This window comes from Ursus arctos, unplaced genomic scaffold (assembly GCF_023065955.2).
Source record: "Ursus arctos isolate Adak ecotype North America unplaced genomic scaffold, UrsArc2.0 scaffold_23, whole genome shotgun sequence".
NCBI classification, from domain to species: Eukaryota; Metazoa; Chordata; class Mammalia; order Carnivora; family Ursidae; genus Ursus; species Ursus arctos.
Window position 1 is genome coordinate 21,225,406 of NW_026622908.1, and position 24,227 is coordinate 21,249,632.

The 24,227-nt window shown below is 49.2% G+C and overlaps 1 protein-coding gene across 3 annotated transcripts; it reads right to left on the minus strand.

The window, feature by feature from the left end:
- Positions 1 to 1,294: 1,294 nt before the first annotated feature.
- On the minus strand, positions 1,295 to 22,329 carry CD59 (CD59 molecule (CD59 blood group)). 3 transcript variants are annotated; one of them, XM_057317272.1, is made up of 4 exons: positions 22,256 to 22,329; positions 12,414 to 12,492; positions 8,997 to 9,095; positions 1,295 to 2,941 (listed from the first exon to the last, which is right to left on the minus strand). In XM_057317272.1, the coding sequence occupies exons 2-4, from the start codon at positions 12,472 to 12,474 to the stop codon at positions 2,739 to 2,741; spliced, it is 363 nt and encodes a 120-aa protein (XP_057173255.1). In that variant the 5' UTR covers positions 12,475 to 12,492; positions 22,256 to 22,329; the 3' UTR covers positions 1,295 to 2,738. The 3 variants fall into 3 exon arrangements, with proteins under 3 accessions (XP_057173255.1, XP_026367933.1, XP_057173254.1); XM_026512148.4 differs by lacking the exon at positions 22,256 to 22,329 and adding an exon at positions 22,053 to 22,231; XM_057317271.1 differs by lacking the exon at positions 22,256 to 22,329 and adding an exon at positions 21,609 to 21,759.
- Between the last annotated feature and the right edge of the window lie 1,898 nt (positions 22,330 to 24,227).

The window sequence follows — 24,227 nt, forward strand, 5'->3', positions numbered from 1 at the left end:
TAAGTTGTGGAGCCCACTACATGGACACAGGGGAAATATACGCATACCTTGAGGCTCAGTACCTTCAAGACTAAGTTGGATGAAGGGTTAGCATCCTTGGGACACACTAGGCGTTCTGCTTACTACCCCCTTGGTGCATCTTGCATCCATACCTCATTGCCCAAGAGAGAAGATCCGATGGGTTATCACCACCCAATGCTAAACCCAATATGAAAGTTCCTGTAAAGCCATACAAAGGCTATTGACTCTCCACTCCCCTGGTCTTTGCAGGACTGCCTTTGGGTCAGGACACCCAATGCTCAATCCATGGCATGAGTCACAGTAACTTCCTGCAGAACGAAACCTCAAAGCTTAAGGCCAAACTTGACCCTGGCTGATTTCAACTCCCTGGATCCCTCTCCCCATCTCCCCACGTGGCAACACTCAGATTCTGCTTTAGAGAATTATCCCTTTCTTTGTGCGCTGTGGCCCCAATGGGGCACATGACCCAAGACAGCAGTCAGGTAGTCACACCCTGGAATCCGAATGTTGAGAGAACATTCTGGAATTGCCCAAATCCTGGCTTTTTGTAGTCTAATTGGAGTCTCCCTCAAGAGTTCCCCCAGATTTTCTGCATAAGTGAGTCAAAACTGGTTGTTTCCTAAAGGCCTATATGAACGGAGCTACTCTGCTCAGCCAGCGGCCGTGGGCACGGTCAGTACTTCCTTGGGCAGAAAAAGGCCTACTGAAGAGAGTTACACGTGGTATTTTGTCTTGGACAAGAGAATGGATGACGATGTGAGGGAAGACACTGAGCCACTGAGGACCCCAGGGCACCAAAAGGCAATGCTAGTCTTTGACGAGGAAGCCGCAATGTGTCTCTGTTCGAGCAATGGCATCAGTAGGACAGCTGACACCGCGCAGGCTCTCTTTTTCCTCCCAACAGGGTGGACGGAGAAGGGGGTGCTGATTAAAATACACTCCCCCTGAGAAGGGGAAGGGGGAGTGTGAGACTTCCCTTCCATGTTCAAGTGAAAATAAATCATGTACCCTGCAGCCCCTTCCCCTTGGCTTGCTTCTGGCTTGGGCAAAGGGCAACACAGGTGAAAGTGGAGTCATTCAGTATCACCTCCTGTCTTCTCTTTCCTTCCCCATTCTCTACCCCACTCCTGCTCCCACGCTTCGAGGCGTGCGGCTGGGACATGGGGTAGGGAGGCATGTCGAATGAGCCAGGAGGCCTAGAGCTGGAGCCTAGTCCAGCTGGTACACCACCACCTCCCCTTTCAGCTCCCAAAGGAGATGTCCAGACACAGACTTTATGATGATTATATATTTTTTCAATGCCAGTGCTGCTCAGCCGTCAGTATAACTTCAGTTTTCATGAAATAAACAGTGACTATATAAAATTAAAAAAAAAAAAGAACTGGGCCAATAACCACAACTCATGCACTTGATTACATTTGATTTTTGGAAAGGCATCAGTCATTCCAGTTTGTCCCACAGATTATATGATCAAGGGGTTTAAAAAAATGTTAATCATGAAATCCCACCTTCATCTGCAAGAAGTCAAGCTATGCTGTAAAGACAGTCAAGATGATAAGAAAACAAGTGTCCTTATGTCTACTGGATCTTGAGAATTATTCAGCAACACCCACAAGAAAAACGCAAAACTCTGCCCTCCTAAAAAGGTATATCACTTTTTAGGAAACCGGGAGAACCTCCAAAAGCCTCAACATTTGTGATTATGTTAATAACCCTGACAAATGTCTTCTCTGCAAACTGTGTTAGGTCAGCCAGGGCTCAACAGGCCGGGGGTGGGCAGGTAAAACACACCCCCGATGCTGTTCATGAGGACATCTGGAGGCCCCAAGCTGCAGCCCCAGAGTCTCTTCCCTTTGGGTTCACACGGCATACAGACACAGATAAAGAGATCTGCTACCAGTACTACTTAAAATAACAAACGTTCAGTCTTTAACTGTGCGTGACAAATTCAAGATACCCCACCAACCCAATACAAAAGTTGGGGGGATAGCTTTAACATGTCATTAATATATGATGTTAAATTTTTCTAGTGAAGACAGCAAAGCCCATTCACAACTGAGGGACAGAGGAAAACTCGGATTTTAGCCAAGCCACCTCTAGGAAGACAGACCTGGGGGCTCCACGCCTTGCCATGTGGGAAGCTCCCCTCCTTCCCTGCCAGACACCCGCTCGTTGAGAATACAAAGGCCATTGCGATCGCCCTGCGCGGAGAGTCTCACGGCCCCTGGCAGCCCACACGTGGGCGCTTGGTCGGGCCTGCGCAGCAGCATGGGGGCCATAAAGGGAGAGGATGGAAGCATCCCCTGGGAGAGGCTGTTGAAAAGAATCCCCTGCCCCGAACCCCAAAAAGCACTGATTAGAGTATTTAATAACTACATCCAAGCAATCGGAGGGGAAATGACCAGGCATGCCGAGAATGTAGGGTGCTCAAGCTGTCACCGCAAAGCGGCTCCTGCAGAAAGCCGGGGAAGAAGCACGTGATCTAGCTCCCGTCGCACGTGCTGCGCGTCTGCGTTCTGTCCCTCCGACGGGTCTTCACTGCCGACAGGACTGGTCTTCAAAGTGTCTCAGAGTCTCTCTCTTAACCAAGTTGCTTGAGCTAGTTTTAGTCTTTCCCAGCAGGACCCAGGGGAAAAATAGCCTTTGGAATGCAGCAGGCACGGAAATAAGGAAGATACAGAAGCGGAAAGGTTAGGAGAAGGCCTCCCGCTGTCGCTTCAGAGACCAAGGGTCCAGGCTGCCGCCAGCAGAGGGGCCAGCAGCAGAGCCGTCTTCCCGGAGACGCTCGCCGCCGCGTTCCTGTTACACAGGTCCTGCTGACAGCAGTGGTACTCCAGCTTCCTCAGCCCGAGGGCCTTTGAAATGTAGTTGTAATTGCAATCATCAAACTTCCAACACTGGTGTTGAAAAATTTCTGGCTCTGTGAGGGAAACACACACACAAGGGTGAGCGAGCAAGCGGGTTCAGTGCTGTACCTGCCTCTGACCCCTCAATTCTATTTCCTGGAACTTAGCTACACACGGCAGGAGAGACATCTGGGCAAGACTAGTGTCCTAGTTGGGCTGTAAAAGGGAACGAGTAAGCAAATGATGACACGGCTCAGGATGGACCTTGTCCCTAGAACCAAAGTTTCACCAGAGCCCGCAGAGCTCATGCTGCAGCAGCCAGTCACACCGATGTTTTAGAGGTTTGCTAAGATTTTTAAAACCATATTCCCTTTCATCCAACACTCTTCTAGAATTTACTCCATGGAGTTACTTGTGAAAAACGTTAAGATAGATGCTCAGGAATGGTCACTGCATCACCATCTGTCACAGCAAGAAACTAAAAGACAAAAAGCAGTTCATTACTAAAGAAACATCTGAAGAAACCGGGGTAGAGTTCCATACAATGGAAGTCCAGGTAGATAAGGAAGGACACAGGCCTGCACGTGTTGAAGTGGAGTCTGAGTTTAAAAAAAATGTAGAGGGGTGACTGGGTGGCTCAGTTGTTAAGCGTCTGCCTTCAGCTCGGGTCATGATCCCGGGGTCCTGGGATCGAACCCCGTATCGGGCTCCCTGCCCAGCAGGAAGCCTGCTTCTCCCTCTCCCACTCCCCCTGCTTGTGTTCCCTCTCTCGCTGTGTCTCTCTCTGTCAAATAAATAAAATCTTTAAAAAAAAATGTAGAAAAATGGATAAATTGGACTCCATCAAAATTAAAAACTTTTGGGCGTCAATGGGCACTATAAAAAAACATAAGGCAACTCACAAAAAGGGGGAAAATGTTTGCAAATCATATATCTGATGAGTCTAGTATCCAGAATATAGAAAACATTCTTACAACTCAATAATAAAAATACAAACATGAGCAAAGAATGCAGAGATTTCCTCAAAAAAGATACACAAATGGCCAATTAACACATGAAAAAATGTTCGATATCATTAGTCATTAGGAAAATAGAAATTAAAACCACAGTGAGCTTCCCTTCACACCCAGTAGGATGGCTATAACCAAGAAACAGGGAAAGAACAAGGAAGTGGAGAAACTGGAAACCGTTCCCACCACAGGCAGGAAGGCAAAATGGTGTTGATACTCTGGAAAAGTCTGGCAATTACTCAAAAAGTTAAAAATAGAGTAATAAATACCATATGATCCAGTAATTCCACCGCTGGGTATTTACCCAAAGAAAACAAAAACACTAATTCGAAAAGATACATGCACCCCTATGTTTATAGCAGCGTTATTTACAATAGCCAAGAAATGGAAGCAGCACAAGTGTCCACTGACAGATGAGTGAATAAAGATGTGGTACACACACGTGTACGTACACACACACACATACACACACACTGGAATATTATGTGACCATAAAAAAGGATGAGTCCGTGCCCCTTGAGACAACATGGATAGACTTAGAGGGTACTACGCTGAGTGAAATAAGTCAGACCGAAAAAGACAAATCCTATATGATTCCACTCATAAGTGGAATCTAAAAAACAAACAAACGAATAAACAAATAGAAAGCAGAATCAGACTTATCAATACGGAGACTAAACTGGTGGTTACCAGGAGGGGGGCGTTGGGAAAATACAGGGAAACACAGGCCTCTAGTTACGGAACGCATGTCACGGGAAGACGAGAAGGTGCGGGGAATACAGTCAATGCTACTGTAACAGCGGAATGACGGGACACGTGATAGGTACACTGCGAACACAGCATCGCGCACACACTTATCAAATCCCTAAGTTTTACGCCTGAAACTACTGTAACATTGGTGTCAACCAAACTCCAAAAAAAAAGCTACCTTATGACCTAGCAATTCCACTTCTAGGTATGTACACCCAGGAGAACTGAAAACTACGTTCACACAAAAGCTTGTACACGAATGTTCAGAGCAGCATTATTCAGAACAGCTAGGACGTGGGAAACCAGATGTCCACTGACGGGTGAACGGATCCACAAAACGTGGCCTCTCCATGCAACCGAGTGTGATTCAGCCACAAAAGGGTCCGGAGGTACTGACATATGCCATGCCACGGGTGAACCTTAAAAGTACCCTGCTCGGTGGAAGAAGCCAGTCACAGGGGCCACGTCCACTGTATGATTCAGGTCACAATGTCCGGAACAGGCAAATCCGTGGAGACCGCAAGCAGATTGATAACTGCTAAGCTATGTGGGAGGAAGGGGTGGGGAGTGACTGCTAAGGGGTACGGGCTTTCTTTCTGGGATAAAAATATTCTGGAGTTAGACAGTGACTCAACCCTGTGAATATACCAAAAGCCACTGAATTGTACATTGTAAAATATACATTTTCTGGTATGTGAACTTTATTCCAATAGAATGGATGCAGACCAGAATGTAGAATGGGGGCCATATGCATAAATGAAGTGTATGTCTGTGGGTAAATGCATTCATTTTCTCTGGAAAGATTCCCAAGGAGTTTAACAGTGTTGCCTTCCCAGAAGACTATCCTTCATTTATACATTTCTGTATGGATTGAGTTTTTTTTTTAAGTCATTGGATGGATTTACTTTCAAAATAGTTTAAACTTCATTTAAAAATCATTAGACTATTCACTAATGCAGGGAGAGTTTAAAAAACAAAACAAAACAAAAAAACACCATGCCATTATGGTCCCAATTTTTGTACACATAGAAAAATAAAGGCCCAAAATATCTATGCCAAGTATCTTATTATGGTTTTTGAATATTCAGAAAAATTATGTTAAGGGAAAAACTATGCTGGTTGAGAGGCATTATGGTCGATTTTCCTATCCAAAAATCACTGTGCCAAGACTGCAGGCTAGCTGCTGGAGACACCCCGACAGAGAAGGTATGGTTCTGGCCCTGGGGTCAAGTCACTCTCTTATCCTCCCTGCTGGAAAGAAAAAAACCCCATACAGATGCCTATTTCCTTATTAAGGGCTTGTTGTAACTAACTTATTCATTCATAGCTGGGAACAAAACTACATTTATAACTGCGGGTGTAACTGTTCCATCCTCCCCCTCAGGGGGGATGAGTGCGAGGGCTGGCGTTTAATGAGGTTTGGTCAAGTGGCAGAGGCCACAGACTGTTCTAGTGACTCTACTTTCTTGGGTCATGAGTATTGAAGTCGATGCTTCTAATACTGAACTAGAGGATGCTTTATGGAATCCTAAAAGTTACCAGAATTTTAATTGGGGGAGCCTAACAGCCTGGAGAAAGCAGATAGTAGTTTATTAACAATTGCTACCAATTAATCATTTCCTACGTGGCCTGCAGTGAGCCAAGCGCTCTACTTAGTGATCTCATTTGCATAACCACCTAAGATGGTGAGCTTCTCACCCAGCCACTAGCAGAATTACCCAAATAAAGGGGATTATCTGCGTCCCAGTTGGTTAGAGTGTCTCTCTGCTTGGCCCATCATCCCTGATCTCTTTGAAGACTTAATTGGAGTCTAACTTCGCCAAGCAGCAGTCCCTCATTGTCCCTGGCACCTCCGAGTGTGCCCCTTATGCAGAGGGTCATTACGGCACCAATCACTTGGTGCTGTCACCGAAGGCTTATGCCAGAGTCTAAGTACATGGTTTCTAGTTCTGGGACCGGTAGCTGAATGAACACCCAGCACGTCCCTCCTCTCTTCTAGACCCCACCTGTACAGCCCCAACATACCCACTTTCTCCTCTATCTGTCCCACTGACCCTGGGAGAGAAATATTCCTACTGGACAGCGAGGGAGGGGGTAGGATGTAGCTAGAGTCACTGAATGACTTCTCCACTGGAGCACCTGACCTTTGACTCATGTTTATGACAGCGTGTTCTGCCTCTCCCAGGAGACGTCCGTCCGAGCTGGAGGGGGATTGAGGTGCTCTGGTGGTATCTGTCCGACTGTAAGGTCAGAATTTCTATATTTCAAGAACTGCTATCATCACATGTCAAGCTGAAGTTTTGGGACTTAAGTTCATAAGAAGAAAAATATTTAAGATTCAAATTATCCTTTAAAAAATAGATTTTATTCTTTAGAGGAGTTTTCGATTCACAGCAAAATTGAGCAGAAAGTACAGAGTTCTCATTTCGCCCCCTGGAACCCCCAGCCCTAACCTGAAGACCTGTTCTTAGCGTCCCCACCAGAGTGGTCCACTTGTTACAACTGATGAACCTACGTGGATTCGCCATGACCATTCAAAGGCCGTGATTTACACTGGGCTCACTCTGGGTGTCGTATGGGGTTTGACAAATGCAGGACAAATATCCGCCAATATAGTATCATACAGAGTAGTTTCATTGCCCTAAAACCCTCTGTTCCACCTTTTCATCCCTCCCTCTTTCCTGCTAATCCCTGGAAACCACTGACCTCTTTATGGTCTCCTTAGTTTTGCCTCTTCCAAAGTGTTCTATAGCTGGAATGATCCACGATGTAGCCTTTTCAGATTGGCTTGTTTCACTTAGCAATATGTATTTAAATTTCCTTCATGTCTTTTCACGGCTTAATAGCTCATTTCTTTTTAATCCATTATCTGGATGCACTATAATGTACAGGTCATTTGTCCATTCACTTACTGAAGGACATCCTGGTTGCTTCCAAATGTTGGCAACTATAAATAAGGCTGCTACAAACATCGGTGTGCAGGTTTTTGTGTGGACATAGGTTTTCAATCCCTTCGGGTAAATATTCAGTGACTGCTGAATCATATGGTGAGAGTATGTTCAGCTTATTAAGAAACTTCCAAGCTGTACCATTTTGCATTCCCAGGAGCAATGAACAAGAGCTCCCGTTGCTCCACAACCTTGCCAGCATTTGCTGCTGCCAGCATTTGGGATTTTGGCCACTCCTAATAGGTGTGTCTTGTTATTTGCCACTTATAAAAGCTGCACAATTCATCATAAGATGATAAGTTTTGGGTATCTAATCTATAGCGTGGTGAGCTGGTTACTAATACTGTATTACATTCTTGAAATTTGCTAGGAGAGGAGACCTTAGCGATCTCATCACACACAAAAGGGGTAACTATGTGAGCTGTCGGATGTGTTAGTTAGACCACTGCGGTAATCATCTCCCAATGTATACAAATATCAGATCATCGCACTATATGCCTCAAGTAGACCCGCGTTTGAGCTGTCACTTATACTTCAATAAAGCTGGGACATTTTTCAATAAAAGTTTAACAATCTGATAAGAAACAGTGGGATTCGAGAGCTGGAAAAAAGATTCTGGCTCTACTCTCCTTCCCTCTCCTCCTCACCTCTACCATCCAACACACACATTTCATAAACCCAAAAACACAGGCAGAGAGCACTTACCGGAGGCAGGACAAAGACCGGCTCTCAGAACTCCTAAATGCGAATCTGATTCTTACTCTACACATAATATTGCCTTCATTCTCTCATTTGGAAATTACACTTTTTGTAGTGGGGGGGGTCCAAGAGACACAGATGATCAAGGTTAACCTGACGTATGTGCTCACACATAATTGGTCTTCAAATATTTATGGAATAAATGGCTACGTTCTCTCCAGGGGCATTACTGTGTTTCCCACATTAACAATGAATGATCGTGGTCTCCTGGAGGCAGAGGACCTGTCCCCCTACAGAATCAAGGACCTCGCATGTAGGGCTCGGAATCTTACCCACATTCCAGGGCTTTACTTCAAAATGATCAGATCATCCAGTCTGACAGGATAATTCCGATGTGTCCTTACTTATTGAGGGATTTCTCCTTTCTGGGGAAATGAATTTTCTCCTTCTTTCTATCGGGTTTTTCTGAACCTGTGCGTCTCCCAAGCCTTTTATGAGTTTACCGGACACGTTCAGCATTCCGGGACGATGCCACCGGAAGGACTTTGTGGTAGAGGGCAGAAAAACAGAATAACCTTGAAGGGGGCTTTTATTTTTATTTCTTAGATGATAACCATTACTTGTTGAATACAAGTCTCAGGAGAATGAGCATGGCACACATTTCCTCCCAGGCCCTCCTCATCCCAGCACCTTGAGGAGACAGGGCAAGGGCAGGCTCTTACCAGCTTTGACCCAAAGACATGTATCGAAATTAACCGAGCACACGGTGGTCTTATTGCAGGCTTTGTTGTCAACACAGGTGTAGCAGGTCAGGCTCCCACCTAGAATCAGGAAGAAACCCTGTCAGTACTTGTAAGATCACCACTGACGTGTCCTCCTAGCTGCAGAAGGGAGCCCACCACCGCCACTGGTATGGCGCCAAGGTCGGCGACTCAGAGCGGGCTTCCGTTCCCACACATGCCTGCAGCGGACGTATTTTCCCAACCTCAAACTACAATCCCAGCAACATTTTTTGGACCCTGATACAAGTGCAAAAGAAATTTCCATATTTCAAAATCCACATAACTGGGACGCCTGGGTGGCTCAGTTGGTTAAGTGTCTGCCTTCGGCTCAGGTCATGATCCCGGGGTCCTGGGATCAAGTCCCACGTCGGGCTCCCTGCTCAGCAAACAGCCTGCTGCCCCCCCTTGTGGTGCCCCCTCTCTCTGACAAATAAATGAATAAAATTTTTAAAAAACCCAAAAAACAAAATCCACATAACCAAGCAATTGAGAAGTTTCCTCTTACTTTCAATTAGAAGTGATTTAAAAAAAAAAAGCGCTTAATCTGCAATGTAATGACATATTGAAAGGAAACTATCAAGAGAAAAAACTACCAGAATTCTATAAATGCCTTCCAGGCCACGACAACACTCTGTTTGCTCGCATTCTCGTAGACTGATATTCAGTTATTTCGCAGTACCTGTCTGTGTGAAAAGACATTTTCAAAGATGAAATATGTAAAATCTCATAAAAGAATGTCGTGGTTAAACCCAGACCAAGTGTGGGTTTTAGAACCCAAGAGCTCACTTGTAGTTCTAAGGCCAAAGCCTACATTCATCATACAGGGAAGGGGAATTTTCCAGAAGGCCAGAAGAAGGTGGCTCCTCACTATCTGAGCACCATAGGAGTCAAGCTTTCTATAACATATAAAATGGCTGTGCTTGCCTTCACTGGTGTGAAACCCCACCCAGAAGTGGACCCTCTGCTTTGTGAAGGTTCCAGATTAACCTTTAAAATGTCAGTCCAAAAAAATGCCCCCCCCCAACCCTGCCACCATCCACTTTGTTGCAGATGACAAGACAGATACCTGGAGAAGTGAAGGGGCTCACCCAAGGACACCCAAAGCAGCAGGTCTGGAGCCAGCCCCCACACCCAGGGGTTGGGGTCCATTAGCCCACTCTGCCTTCCCCCTCCCAATGTTAGCGTTAGTCATGCCTGTGTGAGAGGGGAGCCCCCATGAGAAGGGACAACGATGTAACTTTCCTGCAGTCCCCTCCCTGTTCCAGATGTGTACACATGCGTGGGAGGGGAGGATGTAAGAGGGAAGAATGTTCTAGCCTGGATACTTGGGAGGGCCATCTGGAAAGGCTCTTCTCCTGGCTATAGCCAGACCTCATTTGGCTTCTAGACAAATCATTAAACAGAGGAACCAAAGCTCACACTTAGAACTTGTATGGGGCAGAAATACAGCTAACGTGTTCATTGGGTGTGCAGAGATCCCGTGTACCTCCATGCTAAGCTCTTGACCTTTGTAGAATTGTGAGGAGAGGTAGGCGCGGTGACCTCTGGCCCCGATGGTTGACTAACTTGTCCGAAGTCCCATGTTACAAAGTGAGAGCCGGGACTCAAATCCAGGCCATGGGTTCTGAAACCCAAGCTTGCTTAACCATGATGTTGTTCTAATGGCCCAGAGCGGGAAAGAGAAGGAAAGAGCACAGACTGGGGAGGGCGATCCGATTCTGAGCTAACGAGGTGAGAGGAAGGCTCCCCTGCATCTCCCTCCAAGCCTGGGCAGCAGCCAAGGAAGCGTCTCCCCTGGGTGCTCGTGCTCCGGACGGACCCTGACTCTCTGTGGAAGGGCCGGGGACCTGTCACAGAACAGCTGCCGGCCCCAAACCCAAGCCTGCTCCGTAAACGGACGCCGACGGCTGGCGATCGGGCATAACCAGGCGATTCCAATCACAGGAAATACACCAGGCAGCACAGAGACGATCGCGTCGCGCTGCCACAGCGGTGAGCCGCATCACCACCCGGTGAGCCGCATCACCACCTGCCGCGGCTGGCAGTCAGAGGTGCGGAGGGAGACTCACGACGGCTCTCTTTTCTCAGAAAGCGAGAGCGTCTTCGAATGTGTCCTTGGGCTAGTTCCTTCTTTGCCTCAGTTCCCTCAACTATAAAATGGGAATAACAACAACGATCCCTCAGGGGGTGGCCGGAAGGGCTAAGTGAGACTGGGCTCGGCCCGGTCCCTAGGACACAGAAAGAATTCAGTATGTGGTAGCTGCGAAAGCTAAAAGGATGTAAGACACGCTCTGACCCGGCAGAGATCTCTTCATTGCTCCCTGCATTGCTACTTCCCTTTCTGCCTCTCCCCCCCGAAAACAACCCTGAAAAACTGGCAGAACTAACCGGACAGAGGCAGAAAATAACCTCTGATCCTTATCATGAAGCAAAGCAAGTAACGCAAGTGTTTTTCTTCTTCTTCTTTTTTTTTTAATTTATTTATTTGAGAGAGAGTGAGTGAGCAGAAGTGGGGCAGAGGGGGAGGGAGAAGCAGACTCCCCACTGCGTGTGGAGCCCTATGCAGGGCTTGATCCCACAACTTGATCCCAAAATCAAGAGTTGAACGTCTAACTGACTGAGCCACCCAGGCGCCCCAGTAACAGAGGAGTTTCTACTGTGACAGAACTAAGACTCAGGAACACACAACCACTTGCAGGAACCAGGGAGGGGTGGCTGGGGAAGGAGTTCAGAGCAGACACCCTGGTGCGAGTCCGTTTGGGCTCAAATTCTGGCTGCACCACTCCTGTGTGACATTTTACAAATTAGTCCATCTCTTTGCGCCTTAGTCTGATCGTTTATAAAATGATGGCAAACACAGGACCTACTCCATAGAGCTGACATGAGGGTTCAGTACGTGCGTGCACACAAAATGCTGAGAACAGCGGTCGGCACACGAATGCCGTGAGCTAGCTGCTGCGGCTCCTGGGATCGTCATCGTCACCGTCACAAAGCGGACGCCCCCGCGCAGAACGACGGAGCTCAGCACTTTAAAGCTGGCGCCCCCTGGGGTCCCCAACAGCTGGGGACCACTTCAGCTGCTGCGTGTACCCCCGCCCCCGTGCCCTGCTCCCCCCCCAAAGCTACTCTGTCATCCAGGACGGGTGTCACTCAGGAAGGTGCTCCAAGGAGGGCAAGGCTGTAATGCAGGAAGGAGCTGTCACATGGCCCTGGACCTATAATACCGGAAGGCAAAAGCAGCCAAGCCAGGTCCGAGGCCAGTGGCATCGCCTCCGTCTTTCTGAGGCCTAAGGAAAAGGAAGCTTACGATCACGGTGACCTCGGTGGTCTAGATCCAAGTCCCCTTTGACCACTCACCTGAACGGCAGAGGACAGCCAGGACGAGCAGGAGCAGGGTGAAGCCTCCTTTGCTCCCCATTGTGATTGTCCACAGAATCTGGAAGGAAGGGACACAGAGGGTCGTCATGCACCAGCAAAGGACTGCTGGTTATTTCAGAAGCCAACAGGTGGAAGGCCTGGAGCCTTCAGGAAACATGGGGAAGGAGTCAGCGGAGCAAGAAATGGCCTGGGGTGCCAGGAACCCAGGTACTCTCCTGGTCCCTCCTCTTGCCCCCAGACCTCAGGTTACTGAAGGAATGCTCCCCGTCCTGGTGAGAGGGGCAGCTATGGGGAGTCAATGCCCACCGGGCCAAGTGTCGGCAACCCCCGGGCCCTGCCCAGCTCTCACCTACAGTGGCCAGGAATAAACAGTTACGTCTGACTAAACCTCAGTCCCTCCAAGCCGCAGTGGTCATGATCGTGCAGTGGGGATAGCACTCTCTTCCCCAGAAGGGTTGTTGAGTCAAATGAGAACGTGAGAAAAATACTTAATACAGCAATTACATTTCCACTCTGCTGGCCCCGCCCCAAGCTGCTGGCTGAGCCGGGGACCCCTAGCAAGGGCCGTGTCTCCAGGCCATGCCACTAAGTGTGTCAGACCAAAGGAGCGAGTGTGGAGGGCTCCGGCAGGCCTTGTCCCTCCGGGGAAGAGAAGAGGGGTCCCGGTAACTTTGATGACTAGTCCCCTTACATTACTGCCTACGTGTGTAGCAGGGAGCAACAGGGGAGGAAACGGCAGGGCTGACATGCCTCAAACCCTCCTTCACCTGACGAGGAAGCCAAAACACAGAGAAGTTTCTCATTGTCTAAGTCTAAACCATGAGCAGCAGGTCTAAGAAGTCTCCCAATCCCGCCGCTACTTCGCAGACCCCACCCTGAGACAAGGAGGCAAGAGTGCCCCTGAACCAGGGTGCTCCACGCTCTCCTCCTCTCAGCCCCACAGGCCGGGACTTGCACCCGCAGAGGGCCGGGGCTCATGCTGGGCGAGCCCCCACCCTCCTCTCAGTGAGGAAGGTCATCCCTATGCCTCTGAAGGTCATCTGCTGCTGAGAAATGGACTGTTCAAGGTCAGGGGAGGGTTGAGAAGCAGAAAGAACAGGTTCTGGCACTGCCCAAAGACGAAAACACCCAGTAGGCCATGCCCTTCTGATGCGTGGGGAACCAGAAAGAAAATCACACAGAGCCTGGCCTTTCTTTACAAGTTGAGCAACCCCCACTTCCCTTGGCGTCTTCAAAATCTACAACAGCCTACGAATGACCACCACCCCCCACGCTGACCTTGCAGGGCGTGAGCTGCTCTCAGCAACTCCCGCCCAGGGAGGACGGGAGGTGCCCAAGGGCAGCGGTGGCGAGCCGGCGGGGCAGGGGCCTGGCCGTCAAGTTGGCTCGGTCACTGCCCCGGCCACATTTCCCTCATCTGTAACCAGAGGCCACATTCCCCTCATCTGTAACCAGAGGCCACGTTCCCCTCATCTGTAACCAGAGGCCACATTCCCTTCATCTGTAACCAGAGGCCACGTTCCCCTCATCTGTAACCAGAGGCCGGCGAGGCGCTTCCCAACACCGTGAGGATTCACTGAGATGAAACAAGTGAACCGAGCACAGGCCAGTGGCGGATGTGACCCAAGCACACGCACAGCCCTCCCGCCCTGACTCAGCCAGGCACGGCTCCCACACCTCCTGCCCAGAGGGTCGGCGTGTCCCTGGATCTCTCTTCCTGGCCCCTGACCCTGAGAGGTGGGGGCCCTGAGCTCTCTGTACCCTAAAGGATGAGGAAGAGGCCTCAGTGCCTCCTGCCGGCACCCCGTGCCCTCTGTCTGGAGCCAGATGAGGGACCCCAAGAGCCCCATCCACTCTCCCTTGGCCAGAGAGTGGCCCGGGCCTCGGTGCCCTGCCAGCTCCCTGCCTGGCTTCTCGGGGCTCGGGAGTTTCTGGGTAGAGAGAATGATTCACACACGCCAATGAGCCCGGCTCAGGCCTGTGAAGAACAGCTGCCCTCGAGTGAGCAAGGAGAGGAAGGTATCCATGAGAGAGCCTCCCACCCCCCCACCCCAGGGGCAGGAGCTACCAGACAAGAACGGCTGCCACATCCAGTGTCCCCACCGGCGGAGACGGGAGGGAGCTGCTGAGCCGGCTCAGGAACCGGCAAGACATCGAGCTGGCAGGAACTGCTGGTTCCAGGCTTCCCCGGGAATGGCCCTTAGCATAACTGACACCAGGACAAACAGGGTGCCACACGGAGAAGGGTTCCCGCCTGGAGTGCATGAGAAAGAACCTCTCCTAAGAAAGGCTCATCTCTTAACAAAAGCAAGAAAGAAGCCCGAACTGGGGACGGGCTTCCTGGTCTGGTCTGGAGAGTTCAAACAAGGCCTCGGGCAGCTCTGGCTCCACCACTGCCACTTCCGCAGTAAACTCAACCTCTGAGCTTCACTCTTCCTTCAGCCAGCGTGGGCATAATGACACAGACCACAGGGGACAATGCCTGGCACTCCAGAAGGTACTCAAAAAGCCATTGCCACTGCAGTCTCACTGAAAAGTCGTGAGGTTACCAGGAGGAAGCAACTGGGTAGGGAGGAGGTGTTGGGGGGGGGTGAGAGTGGGGAGTACGGAGCTGTAGGTGAAGAAGCCAGACAAACACCTCGAAATGGATGAGCTGGGGACATCTCAGAACCCAAACGTAGAGCAGCCTCCAGCTTTTTGGGTTGGAAGGGAAGTGTCAGGTCTTGGTTTCAACATGTCACCCAGCTGGCTGGGGGTCACAGTAGCCACTTCTGTGACTTGGCTGTGGGAAGGCAAGGATCGCAGAGGAAGGAACCGGCCAGCGTGCATGCGGATGCCAAGGTGAAGCTGTTCAAACTGAGGCAAGACCAGGTCTTCACCGATAACCACGACTAAAATACACGTTTTGAAGGGCAAAATGTCGTTATGGAGTAGGGGGCTAGGGAGCATGGGAAAGACCTGGTTGTTTTCAAGCGATTTTATAAATGTCCCCAAGATGCTGACAGTAATGAATGCTAAGCAGGTTTCTTTACGATTTATTTCTCTTCCCGACCCTTTGCTTTCTGCCACACTTTCCTCAACTGTTCTCCAATGAACCAGGCATTACCTTCATAATCAGAAATACTGGGGAAATCCACACATAACAAATGTATCTATCACCTGCCTTTTGGCAAATCTTTTTCTGAATGAAAACACAAACTAACTGAGCCTGATGATTTCAAACGCTTCTCCCGGTTTCAAAGAGCCTCCACCGGGCACTTGAAAATGATGCCCATAAGCAAGTGTACATCGGAGGGTGGCTGAGACAGAAGAGCTGGCACGACCCCTCCAATGCACCCAAGCCGAACGCTTCCGTGCAAGCTGCACCCAGAGCGCCTCCACACTCTCTTTTCCAGACCTCCGAACTCATTTGAACAGCCGATGGTGAAATTAACGACTGGAAACAGACCAAAGTCACTGTGAATAAGGTCCACAGAATAAAGATGGGTGAGTCTATTGGAAAACGTCATTCTGGAGTTGTAAAAGGCACTCGAAGCCAGCCTTAGGGAGTTCGGACAGGTTTTCCTGGGAGGTTCTAACTTGACTCAGAGGTTCAGGGGTGCTCCAAACAGGCTTTTCATCAGGATGAGGTAAATACTTATTACTCACTCAAGGATACATACCCACTGTTTAAAATAGCAAAAATCTGGCAACAGACGTGGCTAGAAGTAAATGAGCCCGCGATTCCATGGGGTGGGGGGGGAGTGCGCAGCCATGAGGAAAGCCAGCCAGGGAAGGCTGCTCACAGTGTATTAAGGAAAAAGCCAGTCTAAAAATAGCTATAATCTTATTCCTTTTTCTTAAAGATACAGTGCTTGGAATACCGTATCAACTTTTCTGAACATCTGTGGAACCCGTGGTTGACAGAATGGTAGAATTATCCGTAGCTTATTCATGCTGAGATATATTCTCTTAACAATAAACATTTTTATAGAAAGAGGCCTCAACACGCTAGCAGGATACTTTAATGTACTTATGAACCACTTCACTTATAGCTTAACTTTTTATTTTTCTGCTACTGAACCTTATGATGTATAAGACATATATACCACCTTTCAAAACTGGCTTCTTTGACGTAAAAAAGGTTTCATGTACATATGCTCTCCTGTGTCTGTCTGATAGCAATAATTTGAGTCATACTCGGTATTTGTAAAATATGACACTTGCGTGATTTTCTAGCAGTCCTGAGACAGAGACCCATATTCTAATCCCATATTGCTGCCAACTCACACAACCTTAAAACAGTCAATTCCACGGGGCGCCTGGGTGGCACAGCGGTTAAAAAAGTGTCTGCCTTCGGCTCAGGGCGTGATCCCGGCGTGATGGGATCGAGCCCCACATCAGGCTCCTCCGCTATGAGCCTGCTTCTTCCTCTCCCACTCCCCCTGCTTGTGTTCCCTCTCTCGCTGGCTGTCTCTATCTCTGTCGAATAAATAAATAAAATCTTTAAAAAAAAATAAAATAAAAAAATAAAACAGTCAATTCCTTTACTTCCATTCCTCACTTGTGAAGGGGTAATAATGATTTTATATAATGATAAAACATAAGAATAAGACTTGAGACGTTTATAGCTCAATATGGACTAAAACACGGCAGGATAAGGAAGCAGCAAGCAGACAAATACACACCAACCTGACCACTGTTTATTCATTCACGTCCCCCTGAGACGTTACAAGGGAGCTAAAACATCGCAAGGTGATTCACAAACACAGGCATTCCCGATCCAGTTCCTGAAAATGTTCTGGGTAGCAAATTTATGGACTGTGTGAGCCTATATTCCATGTTTCCCCCCTAGATTCCATTACTTTAAAAGGAAAACAAAACCATGTTACTGTCCATCCAAAAACCCCAGCCAGTCCTTCCAAGGACCTATGTATCTGAACGATGCACAGGAATTTACACATGAAGCATTTAACACCCCCACTATTTAATGACATAACTGTGAAGTCGGTTCAGGCTCGACACCTACGCCCCATTCAGCCCGCGACAATTGTCTGTGAACCTGCTGTGAGCAGGTGTCCTGCCAGGCGTGACGTTACAGTGACCGCCGGGCCAGGCAAGGCCCCGCTCTTAACAACCTAGCAGAGGCAGACAGCAGCTCGTGCTAAAGACTAGGAAGAAACTAAAATAAGGGCACTGGTTCTAAAACATGAGTGGCCGAAGAATCATCTGGGGATGGTGAAGCACAGATGCTGAGCCCCATCTAGAGGTTCTGGGTCTCCAGGTCTCAGGGGCCCAAGACTCTGCATTTCTAACCAGGCACACACTGAGAACCACTGGGTTAGCGAGTGACCTGGGAGGAGGGTGAGGCTACTTTAGATAGGGCTGGAAGTGTCTCTAACAATGCTGTGAGAGAAGCTGTCCCTTCTGATTAAATAATTAAAGGCCTCTCCTGTTACGGGCCGTGTGATTACACTGGGTCGGATGTCACCGAATGCCAGCCGTAAGCAAACACTTCTTTCTTTCAGTGAGCAAAAGTTATGGCCAGTTGCTATGCTGCTGCCTGACGTGTTAACTGCATTGAAACCTCACACAATGCTGTGAAGTAAATTTAATCCCTGCCTCCGTTTATCAAAGGAGGGAACTGAGGGTTGAGGAGGGGAAGGAACTAAGGCAACAGCGGTAGGTAGGATAAATAACGCCTCTCCCCTGAGAGTTGTCCACATCCTAATTCCGGGTGCCTGTGAATACCGGCAACCTTAGGTGGCAAGTGACTTTGTAGAGGAGATTAAGGTCACGGATGGTTCTGGAATATCCAGAATCACAAGGGCGATTACAATGAAGAGGATGAGGAAGGCAGCAGCGTGTCAAAGATGTGAAAACAGAAGCAGCAAGAGGGGCGCCTGGCTGCCTCAGTCTGTGGAGCACGTGACTCTTGACCTCAGGGTTGTAAGTTCGAGTCCCATGCTGGGTGTAGAGATTACTTAAAAATAAAATCTTGGGGTGTCTGTCTGGGTGGCTCAGTTGGTTAAGCGTCTGACTCTTGATTTTGACTCAGGTCCTGATCTCAAGGTTGTGAGACTGAGCCCCTCATTGGGCTCCACGCTGGGCATGAAGCCTGCTTAAGATTCTCTCTCCTTCTCCCTCTGCCCCTACCCACCCTGCTCACGCACTCTCTCTCTAAAAAAGAAAAAAAAAATCTTAAAAAAAAAAAAGAAGAGACAAGAGATTCAAGGAGGAGGATGGAACTCTCCTCCTCCTACTGATTTTGCAGATGAATGAAGGGAGTCCACCGCCGAGGCACACAGGTGGCCTCTGGAACAGTCCTCAACTGACACGGGGCCAGGAAACGGGACCTCAGTCCTCCTACCACAAGGATTCTATTGTGCCAATAACCTGAATGAGCAAGAAATGGATTCTCCCACAGAGCCTCCAGAAAGGAACGCAGCCCTGGAGAGGCCCGTGACAGACTTCGGACATACAAAACTGTAAACCCATAAATCTGTGTTAAGCCACTACCTTTGTGGTGATCTGTTTCAGCAGCAGTAGAACACTGGTACATAGGGCAGCATTTAAACCCAGACCGGAGGTCTTAAACACAGTTCAGTTCTCTGGAGGAGAGACTTCCTGTGAATTCAGCTTCTGAAATAAATTAGTTAAGCTGAGGCCACAGAGAAGAGACTTTACATCAGCACTAGTTCCAAGATATTCACAGAGACCCGCCAGTTCATAGTCACTGCTCCGAGGAGGAGCGTGGCGCCTTAGAGGCTGATGAACTTGAAGGCTAGATGTGTCCTCCAAAATAAAACCCAATGTGCTCACTTTATAGGAAATTCTTGGAGGCCCAGGGAATGAAGTTACCTGTCCCAAGGCAACACGCTGCTGCAGAGCCACACTGGGGGGATCCACTTCCATCCACCAGGGGCTGGTAACTCACACGTGGCTCAGCATTACTGTGGGAGGCCTGAAGCTTTGCCTCCTTATGACCCTGGACACACACCGCCCCTGCTGCGGCCATGCGTGCAGAGACGCCTCGACAGAAATCAGTTACTCAGTTCAGGGAAGTCATTACATCAGAAGGTAGAGACAAACAGAAAGCCACCATCATAATGGCCAGCCCCTGCCAGCCACCCTGAGGTCCTGCTGCCAGAGACAACCACCCCAAAACTCTCTAAACCACATTAAGTCGGCAGCTTCCCTTACCAGGGCCTTCTCTGCCCTTTGTTCCAGGAGCCCAAGAGCTGGGGAGCTTTCCAAAGAGAGCCTCTTCTGAGAGATCCTCTTCATGGCCCTGCCCTTTGAGATGATGCATGCACAGCCGATGGTTCCGGGAAGACTTTCACAAAGATCTGGGGCTTGGGTAAAAATACGTCTTCCCCTTTGGAAAACCTCAAGCGCCTCCAGGCTTGGCTTTGTTTGTGGCAGCCTGGCCAAATTCAAGAGCTGGCCCCGAATTTTTAATCTGCTTCTTTTCAAGAGCTTGTGTCTGTAGCTGTGAAGGATGAATTCCATGACACACCTGCTCCCCTCATTCTAAAGCCCTTCGTATGTCGGCTTCTATCTTCCAAACCACTCAGCATAATGGACGGTTTTCCTTACATCAAGGTTCAGCAAAAGGTTTCCTGTTATTGTTTTGAAAATACAGAAGTGGCAAGTTGCGGGCATGGGTGGTCCTCCCGGAGGCTACTTCCTACCTACCCTGGGCTTACACATTTTCCACCAGAGTAAATAACCAGTTTGAGAAATGTTGCCACCCCCCTCAATGAACATTCTGAGCTCTGTGTGGCTTCCTTGGAGGCCTGGGAGTGAGATGCTCCCATGGAGAACAGAACAGCTGCTGTGGGGTCACACTAACGGTATGCAAAACATTAAGAGCCACCATTGTTCTCCACAAACAGGTGTCAAACTGATTTCCACGAATTATCTCCATTAGTTCTTATAACACCCTATGAAGTAAGGCCTATTATTTTACTGATAAGAAGGTGAGGTTAAATAGCTCATTCAGGATTACCCAGCCAGTAAACAGCAGAGCCAAGGTTCCAACCCTGGTCTGTTGCCAGGGCCCCTGACCACGACACTGGGGCACATGAACTTGGTAGGGAAGTGCAAATTCACTTCTCCTCACGCACACCAGGCTTCAAACTGTACCTGATTCCAGGTGGATCCTTGAGCCAACAGATTAAGCCAGACAAGGCAGGGCACAGTGGTAGAAAAGAGGAGTTTCCCTGAGACCTGAACACCAAGTCCTCTCTGGGTTAACTACCGTGTTTGAAGTCTCTCCCTCCATTTCAAAAATTGGTTATTATCACAAGCTAACGTGACCGGGTCTCTAGATCTGTAAAATGTATGGGCTGATTTGTTTAGAATGAAGTTGAAGTACTGCACTGCGAGGCGTGGGGAGCCAGGTCTCCGCTGGGGCCCCCTAACCCCTTTAGGAAAGTCACCACCAAGAAAGAAGGCGATGTTTAAAAGAATCAGCTGGTCACAGCAGGCGGCGCCTTCAAAATGGACACAGCGGGGAACAGAAGAGTAGGGAAACACCCTCGAAAAGGAAAGGCGGAGGAAGCCGCGGGGCCAGCGCCTTCACAGGGAGGCCGGCAGAGAAGCGCGCTATTGCCCTAACCGGGCCCGGCGCGGGCGGACGCGCAGGAGCCAGCGTGGGTCCCAGGTGCCCGCGCTCTCCGTGCGCGCTGCCGCCGGCCGGACGCCACTGCCCGGACACCTGCATGTGCGTCGCCAGCGGAGAAACGGCACGTCGGCACATTGCTAGGATCCGGGGAGGGCCTGCTTCTCACTAACAACCACACAAATCACCACTCAACATTTCTTTAAAATCCCGCTGCCACGGCGCCTGCGTGGCTCAGTAGTTTAGCGTCTGCCTTTGGCTCAGGTCATGATCCCAGAGTCCTGGCATCGAGCCCCGCCTCGGGCTCCCTCTCCAGCTGCCCCCCCCTTGTGTTCCCTCTCTCGCTGTCTCTCTCTGCCAAATAAATAAATAAAATCTTTTTAAAAAATAAATAAAATAAAAATCCCACCATCCGACTCCGAGAGGTGTGCAGCCCCTGCAAACGAAACGTCACACCAGACTTGGATTTAAAATGTCTACCTTTCGGCCCCCCCTTTTCCCCAATTCCAAATTGGTACGTCCACACCGGGTCCATTACCGCTCGGCGGGAAAGGGGGAAGCGGGCTAACCTCCTTTCAAGGCGCGATTTCTCTTCCCTAAGTTCCAACAGCTTCCCTTCAGAGTGAGACGAGGGCAAGTGGTGGGGGCTCCGGGAAGATACTCCCGACGCAATGGAGGGCTCGGCGCGCGGAATTTGGGGTGTTTCGGAAAGAGCGCCCTCTCCCGCCGCCCCCCACCCCCGCCTTCTCTTTTTGTTAACAAAGGAAGCCAGCGTTCCCCCGGGCTCCCCGGGGAGTCCCAGGCAGGCCACCAGGGGCCTCCGGCTCCGGGATGGTGCGGGCCGCGGGCGGCACGGAGGGGCCTGGGGAGGACGTCCGCAGCACCTCCCTCCGTCCGGGATCTCCGCCGGCCGCTCCGGAGCCCAGACGCCGATGAGCGCACAAGCCGGCCTAAGCTCGCGGCGGCCGCAGGCCCGGGGTGCGGCTCGGCCCCTGCCCAGCCACGGACCTTACCTGCCCGCACCCAGGGTCCCGCTGCTAACACCGCGCGGCTCGCGTGCTCCGCCCCGCGCGTCTTTATAGCCTGGGTGGGCCGGGCTCCGCCCCCTCCCGCAGGCCCCACCTCCGCCAAGGCTCCGGCCCAGACCCGAGGGCCGCGGTCTCGGAGTCCAAGGTCACCGCCGTCCTAGCTCGGTGTGCAGACCCTTGGCACTCACCGCACGCTCCCAGAACACCCGAGCGACGGCCAGGCAACCAGAGCTGGCCAGGCAGCCGGGCAGCCACTCCTCGCAGGGTGACTCAGGCTCCCCGCCCAGGTTCAGAAAAAGACCGTGACCAAGAATAGATTAAGACCTTTAAAATCCCTCAAACGGAAAATTTACAGTGTCTTCCTCCGATTTGCCACACGAAACAAAAATATGAAACCCCATGACTTCTGATTTTCCCTGCGTTAAAAAAATACATATATCAAAATATTTCAAAAAACTTTCTCGAGCCCCTGCCAAACTGGAACTTGAAGGGGCTGTCCGGTTCTCCAACCCTGCTTGGAGCCAGAGTCTCCTTTTTTTTGCATGAATGCATGAGATACATTTTATGCAGGGAAATCATATGATAACCGATTATGACATGTGCCTTGTACCATGATCCTCTGGTGGCTTTGGGATGTCAGAGAATGAGTTTCAGTTGGTGGTGCCCAAATCTTGGTTTTCCTCTGTAGAAATGGGAGTCTCAAATCAGGACTTGCTTTGATATTTAAAATGTATCTGCTTAACATTATGCTAAGCGAAATAAGTCAAACAGAGAAAGACAATTATCATATGGTTTCACTCATTTATTGAACTTAAGAAATAGGAAGATCGGTTGTAGAAGAAAGGGAAGAATGAAGGGGGGTAAACAGAAGGGGGAATGAACCACGAGAGACTATGGACTCTGGGAAAAAAACTCTGGGGGCTTCAGAGGCGGGGCGGGATTGGGATAGGCGGGTGATGGGTATTAAAGAGGGCATATATCGCATGGAGCACTGGGTGTTGTACACAAATAATGAATCATGGAACACTACATCAAAAACTAAGGATGTACTGTATGGTGACTAACATAACATAATAAAAATTATTATAAAAAAATAAAAATAAATAAAAATGAAAAATGAAAAAAAAAATAAAATGTATCTGCTTGAAACAGTGAATACATGTATTCCCTCGTTTACAAAACTCTTTCACATGCATTAGCTCATACACATCCTATTAGCTCTTCCCTCCATGGAGCTCTTGGTTCTGAGATGCCACCCTCTCCTAGTTTTGCTTCCAGCTTCTTCATCTTTCAGTCTTAAGTCTTTTCCACTACCTCTGATAAATCCAGTGTTGCCTGTGTTGGACTGAGACCGTTACCGTGCGCTCCCTGGGAGAGGACACTGTATCCGCTTAGTTTTGCCTTGGGGATATTTATGTTCGCAGATAATTTGCAAATCTTTATTCTCCATCCCTGACCTCTCTCTCAATCTTCATATTCATACCCAATTGATTGCTGGAACCTGTATGTCCTACAGGCATCTTGAGTTCAAAATGTGTCCAAATCTCATCTCCAATGTCCAACTGTAGTTCCTGCATTTTTTTCCATAAATGAAGCCAGAAACCTGGGAATCACCTTTGATTTCTTTTACTCTCTCGCATCTAATCACCAACTCCTATGCACTTTCTCTTATAGATAACTGTTTCATCCTCTTTTCACTCCACTCCCACTGCTACTGCCCTAAGGCCCATAAGCGTGTCTTACTTGCAGAATTACAAGTCCTTTACACCAGGTCTCCATGCTGCCTGTGTTAATTCCTGCATCAACCTCCCCCCCATCCCTGTCTCCATTTATCCTCCACATGACTGCTGGAGACCTGGTTGGTTTACCCTTCCAGCCATGTTTGACTTTACTTTCCATTTAATTTATCAGTTTTCTCATTATCCTTTCTCATCCATCTATTCCTGGAATAGAATATGACTGCAGCTGCCATCTTGTAGCCACAAGGTAACCTTTATGATTAAAGCCTTGTGCTAAGGATGGCAGAACAGAAATTTGGAAGGAATCTGGAATGAAGACACCACTGGGCCACTGTATCAGTCCTCAACTAGTTACCTTTGGCTTTGCACAAGAGAAAAATAACCCTTGGCTATTTGCTATTTAGGTATCTGTCTCATCCTA